The following is a 10352-nucleotide window of genomic DNA, read 5'->3' as shown; positions in this document are numbered from 1 at the left end:
TTTCATTCAGGTGCATTTCTAAACATTGTGTGCTACATTTATGCATACCTAATGGTGCAAATTGCATCGGCCGCACGAGAAGCATATAGTTTGAGTAAGTTTTGAATGAGCCCCTCAAAAACTTGATGCACATAGAAACCAATATATATATATATATATATATATATATATATATATTAAAACGACATGCAATCTTAAGATAACATTAATTAATATTATTTAGATTTTAGTCGAAAGCAATAGAGATTTTAAATAGTAAGTCAATATATATATAATTCAAAAATCAAAAGACACTGTTGAAAGAAGAAGTCCGGTCTTCTCCCATTTTCTTTCTTTTCAATTTTCATTTTCAGATTTTCATGGAGAAATCTGAATGGGTGTATCTATTTTATAAATTCTGTATTATTATTTCTCATTTACTGTGATATTTCATGATCAATTTTAAGTTTCAATTTTAAATATGGTGAATCGTTTGAATGAAAATAAAAAAATGTATGTCTGTACAAGTTTAACTCAATGGTTTAATTTTAGTAGGCATTATTTAAGAGAAAAATCAATGTTTGAATTTTGGAAGTAAGCATTTAATCCTGTAATAGTCATTAAATTATTGAGTCCTGATTTACAACCTCTTAAATATTTTATCGAGTGAGTGTGGGACCCTTCCTATTAGAAATTCAACATTTGAAAATAAGAAAATAGAAAATATCCATTGTATAGTTGCAGACTTGCACTAATGTAAAGTTATAAATATCACTTTTTTTTTCTTTGCCAATTACGTTCTCATGGGTTCGGAGTTCAACGGTCAAGCGTCAACGCAAATCCATTCTTGAAAAGCCGCCCCAGTTGGCGCACCTCCGTCATCTCCATCGCCGCCCTCCTCCTCCTCCATCTCCATGGAAGCTCCAAGCTCAACCATGTCTCTTCCCACCTCCATCTTCTTCTTCTTCCTCGTTATTCTCCTCTTCATTCCTCAATTCACTTCATCCCAACAACACCCAAAGATAATCCATTCTTTTTCCTCTTCGAATCCTCCATGGACGCCCACCCAAAACCAAATCCTCATCTCCCCCAACTCCACCTTCGCCGCCGGCTTTCACCCCTCCGACAGTGCCCCCAACCGCTTCGTTTTCTCAGTCTGGTACTACAACCTCTCATCGCACTCGCCCCGCGCCGTCGTCTGGTCCGCTAACGAAAACCACCCGGTAAACTCCTCCGGTCAACTCTTCATAACCCCCGCCGGAGAGCTCAACTTCACCGCCCCGTCCGGTTTCGGGACGGCGCGTGAAGCAAAAGCGAAGCTTTTGATTCACGACAATGGAAGCTTGGCGTTTGGCCGGTGGGAGAGTTTTTCTAATCCGACGGACACTATTCTCCCCCTGCAGCCGATCAACGGCACCATTATTACTTCCAAGAACGGGAAATTCAAATTCCTAAAGTCCAATCTTATTTTCGCTGAAAAGAACGATTCTTATTGGACCGTCAATAATGGCGAGATTCTGATGCTAGATGAACAGGGTTCGCTTAATCAAATCGGCCCGAATGTAATGTACTGTTCAGATTACGGCCAAAAGAATCTGAGAAGATTGGTTCTCGATAATGACGGCAACCTTAGAGTCTACGCCTTTGACCGGAACTCCGGCAACTGGACCGCCGTCTGGCAGGCGATTTACCAGCTCTGTCACGTGCACGGCGCGTGCGGGAACAACTCTATTTGCATGTACGACGTCGTCACTGCTAAAACTTCCTGTGTATGCCCACCCGGGTTCCGGAAAAAGACATCTTCGGATGATTCCTGCGAAAGAAAAACCACCATGTCCGGCAAGACCAAGTTTTTGTCTCTGGATTTCGTGAACTTCACCGGCGGGGCTAACCAGACGGATCTTAAGGCGGGTAACTTCACGGATTGCCGGAAAAAATGTTTAGATGAGAAGAATTGTCTCGGGTTCATGATGAAATATGACGGGACTGGCTACTGCGTGCTGCAATTGGAAACGCTTGATTATGGGTTCTGGTCGCCGGGGACGGAGACGGTGATGTTTCTGAGAGTGGATAGTTCGGAGACCGATGTGTCGAATTTCACCGGGATGACTGGTTTGATGAAAACTTCATGTCCGGTGAGAATAAGCCTCCCGCCGCCGCCGAAGGAGTCGAAGGCCACCGCCAGGAATATCGCCATAATAACCACCATTTTCGCGGCGGAGCTCATCAGCGGCGTCTTTTTCTTCTGGGCGTTTCTGAAAAAGTACATAAAGTACAGGGACATGGCGAGGACGTTTGGATTGGAAGTTATGCCGGCGGTGGGGCCCAAACGGTTTAGCTTTTCCGAGCTCAAGGACGCCACCAAGGATTTCAGCGAAAAAATCGGGAGAGGCGGCTACGGCGATGTTTACAGAGGGAAGCTGAGTGATGGCCGCTCCGTCGCCGTGAAGTGCCTGAAAAACGTCGCCGGCGGCGACTCCGAGTTCTGGGCGGAGGTGACCATTATTGCTCGTATGCACCACTTGAATCTAGTCCGGCTATGGGGATTCTGCGCCGAGAAAGGGAAGAGGATTCTGGTCTATGAATACGTGCCGAATGGTTCCTTAGACAAATTCTTATTCCGGCCGGTTCTTGTCGGCGGCGGCTCATCCGACAAGACGGAATCTGCAGAATCAGAATCTCCAATAAGCCCACAGCCCGAGCCCGAGCCCGAGCCCGTTCTTGATTGGAATATCAGGTACCGGATTGCGTTGGGGGTGGCCCGGGCCATTGCGTATTTACACGAAGAATGCTTGGAGTGGGTTCTCCACTGCGATATCAAGCCCGAAAACATACTTTTGGGCGACGATTTCTGGCCGAAAGTATCAGATTTCGGGCTGGCGAAGCTGAAGAAGAAGGAAGAGATTATGACGATGTCAAGATTCCGTGGCACTCCGGGGTACATAGCCCCGGAGTGGATGCGGGCTGACCCGATTACGCCCAAAGCTGACGTGTACAGTTTCGGGCTGGTTTTATTGGAGATTGTGTGTGGGGCCAGGAATTTTGACCAGTGCACATCTAAGGTGGATAGTGATTTGTGGTTTTTGCCAAGTTGGGCGTTTGATAAGGTGTACAAGGAGATGAATGTGGAGGACATTCTGGACCCTCGGATCAAGCATTCCTACGATACGCGGGCCCACTTTGAGATGGTCAATCGGATGGTCAAGACGGCGATGTGGTGCCTTCAAGATCGGGCAGATCAACGGCCGTCGATGGGGAAGGTGGCTAAGATGCTGGAAGGAACGGTGGAGATCATCGAGCCCAAACGCCCGTCTATTTTCTACTTGCCGCCGGAGGAGCAATAATTTGGCCGTCTGTTGACGCCGTTCTGCAATGAATTTTCACATGTTTTTTTTTTTTTTTTTTAATTCTTAATAATTAATCAGTCTAGCTACTACTGTATGCAACTTGCAAGAGTGAAATATTAATGCAATCTTTCCATATGCTATATTTCCATTAATGCTTACAAAAGAGTAGGTTCATTGTGCCTTTCACCAGTTGTTATACCATGGAACAGGGTCCACCTTGCAATGTGGACTCTGCTCTTAAATTGTGTATTTTTAGTATTGAAATTGTGAACTTGAATATAAATTGTGTTTCTATATTTTGAAAATTTATGACTTCAATACAGGGTCATCACATTTTTAAAAGGTAAATTGTACTGTGTATCTTTGAGTCTTGGTTCACAGAATAATTGTCACCTTTCAAATAATGTTATCATATTTTGTAAAATATATTAAAATATAATATATCTATATTATTGAAGGAAAGAGGAATACACAAATGTAGGAACAATCAATTAAGAAACTCCGGAAAATTTTAGTTGGTTGTCAGTCATGCTCATAGTCTTTGTATAATTTAATAAGAGAGTGTTAGTTCAAAAGGTTTATCGCGTGGGTGGAGCATTATTTTTGTATCAGAAAGGTACAGGTTTAATTCTTATCAAAACACATTCAGTTGAACTTGTCACACATGATTTTCTAGTACGATTTATCTCGTGTATATTTCGAATAGTAACTGTAAGTTTATTTCACACTAAAAAAAAAAAGAAGAAGTCATATATATGGTGATCAATGTTCAAACACTACAATTTAAAACGTTTAAAAGTGATTAGCGGAGGTTTGTCTTGATGAGAAAAATAAGTTAAACTCAGATTGGACCGATGTCATAACGGGATTAAGAGTTTCGAGAGTGGGATTAGAAATAGTTGAGTAGAAGTGACAAAAATTGGAGGAAGGTACTATGGATTGTAGTAAGTAATTAACTTAATTGGTATTACTAGCTCCGATCGTGAGAGAAAATTACAATACTGTCAACTAGTCAAACTCAATCAGCTAACACTCATTTACCAAATACATTTCTCTTTATATTCTCAATTATTGGGACGTACATGTAATTCTTTAACGGGTGATTTGCTTCTCATTCACATCATAGTGTTGATCTTTCTTTGTCACCCACCCTCTCATCTCTTCTTTTGCTTCAAGTGATAATAATAATTACTAAACACCATAAGGTGATCACTGATCTGTCAATGAATGTTGGACGATTTCCTCGTGCAAACAATCAACGACAGATCAAAGCTAGAAGCACTAAAGTCACGCTAATATGACATGAATAAACTTCATTTCTTATCCTTTTCTCCACTTCTCTTCACCAAAAATATAAATATTCAATCCGATCCGTCTCATTCGTATCAAAGGAGTGGATAGCAGAAGAAATATCTATCTCCACAATGCAAAAGATGCATGGTGTATATATATCCATGAAAACCATATCATCATCAGGATGTATTACTTCAATTATGGACTTGTTTGGTAAATAATGGCGAATCAGTCAAAAATTTGACGGATCCGTTATTTTCACGTTTTGACCAGAGTCAAAACACAAAAAACAAATCGTTTGGTTCCTTAGCGGTTTAGAGCAGTGATTTGCTCCAAACCGTTAAAAACTGAAATGCTACATTTTGTAGCCTGTTTCAGTTTGGGACAACTCTCCTAAGAGTATTAATTACTGATATTTTTGTGACGGTGATGAGACTTGGTCGGTCTTCATTTGGGGAAAACTCTCCTAAGAATATTGGTCATTGGTGCATCCATTTAAGTTGAAGAGACTTGTCAAACAAGTCAATTTAGGAGGCTAAATTCACATGTGAGCTGTGAACATTATGCAAAAGATAATAAAGAAAATTAAGAACAGAGAAATGTTGTGCTTGAGGACCAAGCAAATGACGACCATGGGAGCTTATTTTCCAAGTTTTTAGGTCCCACCAAATTGGTATATATATAGCAGGTGTAGTCCACTAGTTCCATCATCCAATCACCACTACTCTAAAGAACCAAAGAATAGTCTGTACTGCTTTTCTGACTTTTCATCGGACACTCAGAAAACATTTCTTTTGATCATCGGATTTCTGCAGAGCTTTAAACAGCCATGAATCTGCAACAGATTGCCGCTTTGTGTTCTTGTGTGCCCCTTCTGGGATGTGCTCTGAACGCCCTTGTAGGGGTCCTGTGTGATCAAACTCACAGTGAAGGTGGCGAGAATGCGGCGGCGCAAAAGCACTTCCGGCAACCTCAGCATATCAAAGGAGCTTCCATGGCTAGCTAAGGACTAAGGTGTTGGAGAACCTTAGCTTTAATTTGTACTGAGTTTTGCTAATGTTTGTTTTTGTCTTACTATGATATACTTACTGTAGTGTCGACCTTGAATGAGCAAGTGATGGGTCCAAGTTCAAGCTAATTAAGTTTTGAATAATCAAATAGAGTTGGACAAGTTCAATTTCAAAATTTCATACTCATACTACCAAATAAATAACATCTAGTATTTTATAACCTTGAATACGAATTGATTTGACTCATAGATAGTGAAAAATACGATTGTCAGTGGAATGTTTTCTGCTTTCAGTCAATCTGCGCTGATTGGAACAAAGACACATTTGGTTGGAAATTCCAATGTGGCAGGAGTTTCGTGGAAAATAAAAAAACCCTTTATCAGATTTGAAGTGATGACTTAAGCCCTCAGGTTCATACTAGAACCACGATGATTCAATAAAAAAAAAAACCTAAACGTAATTAAGGATTAAGAACCCTTTGATGATCACTTATTCCCTGCCCTTTATCAGATTTGAAACAATGACTTAAGCCCTCGGATTCATACTAGAACCACGATGATTCAATAAAAAAAAACCTAAACGTAATCAAGAATTTTCTTAGTAAGAACCCTTTGATGATCACTTATTTCCACGTACGGCTCCGTGATAAAGGCGGGGGAGCAAGAACTAGCATGAAAGTTAATCTATTACGAGCAGCGCGGTTGTTCAGTGCAATAGAATCGTGAACGAGAATATAGAAGCTAGATTTTTGCTTACTACGAACAAAGAGCTGCTCTCATTTTGAGAGATTGCTCCTACACTGTCACTGGTTTTGCAGGCCTTTGGTTATTCTATATTGACTGCACCTTAGGATGTTAATTTGCCAAAGTCAAATACATTTTTATGAAAGATTAATGAAATTGAGGAATTTACTCCATTTTTCAACAAAATTTGATTCGTGGAAAAGAATTGTGAAAACTTTATGGAAAATATAATACTCAGAATATTGATTTCATTATTTGGTATTATCAATGCTGTTTATTTTGGGCGAGAAGCCCAATTAAGCCCATTTGTAAAGTTGCTTCCTATTCGGGTTTAGGCCCATGTTCATACAAGGGGTTTAAACCAAAACCTCCGGGACGGCGATTACCCGATTAAACGGAAAGTGAGATGGAAGACAAAGTGAAGTTACTAGCTTTGATCGGAGCTGGAGCTCTGCTCGGCTCTGCCGCTACTATTTCTCTCTTCAAGCTCCTCCCCAGGTAAATCCGCCTTCACCCAAACATCCATTTTTTAAAATTAATTTTGTTTCATTTGTTTATCACTAAAACTGCTTAATTTATCTTCGAAGTTCTATTACGTGCATTTTTGCAGGGCGGTTAAGCATGAGGTTATCAAAGAGGCAGTTAAAGCAAATGGTATTTTTTGTTTTTTAACATACTTTTTACAGCTTTTCTTTTTGTGCTTCTTTGCTGAAAACCAATCCTAGTTATAAGGTTATCCTAAGGAGTAAGGATTGAAATGGTGGAATATTTGTTTTGTCATCTTCTATAATGTTATTGCTAATGTTTTTTTTTAGGTGCATAGAATTTTTTGTTATACAGTTGGTTGCCTTTTTATTTTTTATCTTTTAAATTACAAGTAGAGGGGAATTTGACAATTTTTTTCCAATGCTTTTTTCTTTTAGTTAGAAAGAATCAGGATTTTAAGCATGCATATCCCATAATTACAATAGCTTTCTATCTATATAATATCTTCAGGTCCTACTTTTTTCCGGGGAGATAATCCTACAATGATCAATCCCGATCTGCTAAGCGATGAAGTAGTTTGTGAGCAATTAACCAGGTATCATGGGAATTTAGTTTGAGTAGAAGAACTGCATTTCATGATAACCCATTGCATAGGATAGCCTTGCTAAAGACTTATATACAAATATACAATTATGGAATCTATGCATATCCCTGCTATTATCTCTGTGTTCCCTTCCTTTGTTTCCTATTTGAGGCCATCTAGGTTCTAATATGGGTTCGGTTTATGCACAAAGATGGCATTAAGCTGGGTGGTTTCTCTTTCCATCTGAACTTTTATCTTTTACCTTTTATTTAGCAAATCACTTTTTTTTTTTTCTTCCTTTTCTGGTTCCGTTAGGAATATTCAATTCTTTGGCCTCGATGCCCAACAAAAAGTGACTGCATCATATGTTGTGGTAATTGGTCTTGGAGGAGTTGGGAGTCATGCTGCTAATATGCTTTTGAGGTCTGGGGTTGGCAGGTTACTACTTGTAGATTTTGACCAGGTAATGTTATTGAACCTCAACCTCCTAGTGTTAGATATTACAACAAGAATGCCATATAACATGTTATCGAACACTAGTTCTTAGTCACTTGCTAATCATGTGTTATGTGTATATTTTTCACAATTGGCATTATCATGTTCATTTTAGTGCTAGCTTGGGATCCTCATTTAGTGATTGTATCTTAAGGTGACAGTTTCATCACTGAATAGACATGCTGTCGCAACAAGAGAGGATGTTGGTACCCCAAAAGCCTTGTGCCTTAAGAAGCATTTCCAATCAATATTTCCGGAGTGTCATGTAGATGCAAAAGTTCTGTTATATGATTCATCCTCTGAAGAGGAGATTCTTTCTGGCAATCCTGATTTTGTCTTGGACTGTATTGATAACATTGACACAAAGGTAGCTTTATTCCACTCATCTTCCCTAATCTAGTTTATCTTTTAGTTTCATTTACTAATATTTGTCATTTTTATCCACTTACGAAAGTCCCCTTAATCAAGTTTTATAAATTATGATTTGTTCTAGTCCACTAACTGTGTTTATTCATATATTTGCCAGGTGTCACTTCTTGCTGCATGTGTACGTAGGGGTTTGAAAGTGCTGTCTGCAACCGGAGCCGGGGCACGGGCAGATCCCACCAGAATACGTGTGGCTGACTTAAGAGAGTCAACTAATGATCCACTATCTCGAGCTGTAATATTTTTTTTTTTAAATTTTTTATACGGTCTATAATATTGTGTTCTATATAATCTTGATGCATGCTACTGATTAAACTATTCAATTGCACAGGTAAGACACCGCTTGAGGAAAGACCATGGAATTGATGGTGGCATTCCGGTAGTTTTTTCTTTAGAAAAGCCTAAAGCAAAGCTTCTTCCATTTAAAGGACCGAGTGGAGAAGAAGAAAATCCTTCGGATTACCAGGTAAGAATGTTACTACTGTTTTAGAGATTGATGCGTCAATTGCTTATGCTTTTGGAGACAAAATTGGTGTTTTTTTTTACAATGTTGTTCGGTAGTCATCTCTTATTGTGAAGGGCCCACGTTCTAAATTTGATACTTGGATGTCAGATAGTGCCAGGTTTTAGGGTTCGGATCATTCCAGTTCTAGGAACAATACCTGCGATTTTTGGGCAAGTCATGGCTTCATACGTTGCGACACAACTTGCCGGGCTGCAAGTTCAGATGGAGCCCGTGGTCAATTTTGACATGGATCATTACCATATATTGCACCACCGTCTCATAGAGCATGAAGAGTTGGTTTACGGAACAGCCATGCAAGTGGAGGTACCGGACCTCAAAATTTCATTTGTATCATGAAAAATAGTCTCTGATTTATCTTTCCATAGAAACAACTAAAAGCCTTAGCTGATAGTCCATGACCTTTGGTCTGACTCTGATACCAAATTGAAGCATGTGCTCCATCTCAACTAAAAGCCTAAGCTGATAGTTGGATTGCACATTAATGGTTATATGCTCAACATAACTCACATTATTTGTAGTGTAAGAACATGAAACCGTGATAATCTCACACTGTCACACAATCTTGGCTCTATCGCATAGAATGCTGTCTATATGTAATTTGATAATGATAATCGTTTGTATGTCTTCTATTTTTAAGGTAGATGCTGAAGAAGTTATGTATGTTGCTAAAGAGTTGTGGCATGGGAGAAGCGCAAGGGACGAATCTGTCAAAGAGGTTGGGCGTGCAATGTGGCGCTCGGTAAACGAATTGATGCTTGTGAGGTAGGGACCAATCGATTATCCAACTCTTTAGTTTCTTGGTTATTGCCCGTCTCTAATTCGTACATCGATTATACGTTTTTCAGATGGGACAGGACAAAGCCAGCGACCGTGTCCAACTTGATCCTTCTAAGATTTAAAGAGGTAATAAACAAACATGTTTCTTATGTAAACCATTCAGAAAACCTCTCTTATTCTCTCGTTTTTCCACCTTTTCTCGCTTAGGCTGAAGAACACGAGTCCAAGTCTCTGGAAGATATAAAGGAGAGCGAGCCGGAATTCTTCGACAGGGTGACGTCTGTGCTAAAGCGAGCTGAACAGGACTTCGGGTTGTCCAGTACTTGATGCCAGACACTAATAAACTTCTCGAGAGTTCTTGCGTGCTATATGTTCGTTCTGAGAGCAACCGGGACACGATCATAATCCAAGTTTACGCTATGGTAGCTCTTACAGTTCGATCTGGCTTATGTTGTAATGGTCATGAAAACATAGAAACCTTAAGAAAGTGATGAAATTGTAATCTTATTTTTGAATCTGTATTAGGTAAACGGTCCATTTAATCATTTCCCATCTTCAATGAATATTACTTGTAGATGTACTCGAGGATTCACTAATGGGTTGATACGATAAAACTAAACATAAAAATATCTTGTCAACTTTAATTTATTAGACTCATAAACACAATTATAATTTTTAAATGAATTA

The 10352-nt window shown here is 39.5% G+C and overlaps 2 protein-coding genes across 3 annotated transcripts; both read left to right on the top strand.

Moving 5' to 3' along the window:
* The first annotated feature begins 754 nt into the window (after positions 1–754).
* On the top strand, positions 755–3482 carry LOC109177723 (G-type lectin S-receptor-like serine/threonine-protein kinase At1g34300). The gene has a single exon (XM_019327156.1). The coding sequence runs from the start codon at positions 894–896 to the stop codon at positions 3321–3323; it is 2430 nt and encodes an 809-aa protein (XP_019182701.1). The 5' UTR covers positions 755–893; the 3' UTR covers positions 3324–3482.
* A 3093-nt stretch (positions 3483–6575) lies between these two features.
* Positions 6576–10245, top strand: LOC109177726 (tRNA threonylcarbamoyladenosine dehydratase). Of its 2 annotated transcripts, none has more exons than XR_002053621.1 (11): positions 6576–6870; positions 6983–7026; positions 7369–7453; positions 7757–7904; positions 8091–8303; positions 8463–8597; positions 8694–8828; positions 8976–9191; positions 9530–9650; positions 9734–9791; positions 9873–9925. XR_002053621.1 is itself a non-coding variant. In XM_019327160.1 (11 exons), exons 1-11 carry the CDS (start codon positions 6779–6781, stop codon positions 9990–9992), a joined length of 1371 nt encoding a protein of 456 aa, XP_019182705.1. In that variant the 5' UTR covers positions 6576–6778; the 3' UTR covers positions 9993–10245. The 2 variants fall into 2 exon arrangements, 1 of the variants encoding a protein (XP_019182705.1); XM_019327160.1 differs by having other exon boundaries at positions 9526–9650; positions 9873–10245.
* Positions 10246–10352: the final 107 nt, after the last annotated feature.

This window comes from Ipomoea nil, unplaced genomic scaffold, assembly GCF_001879475.1.
Source record: "Ipomoea nil cultivar Tokyo-kokei standard unplaced genomic scaffold, Asagao_1.1 scaffold0805, whole genome shotgun sequence".
Taxonomy (NCBI): domain Eukaryota; kingdom Viridiplantae; phylum Streptophyta; class Magnoliopsida; order Solanales; family Convolvulaceae; genus Ipomoea; species Ipomoea nil.
Note: the sequence above shows the minus strand (reverse complement) of the source record. Positions and strands in the feature narration are given on the sequence as shown.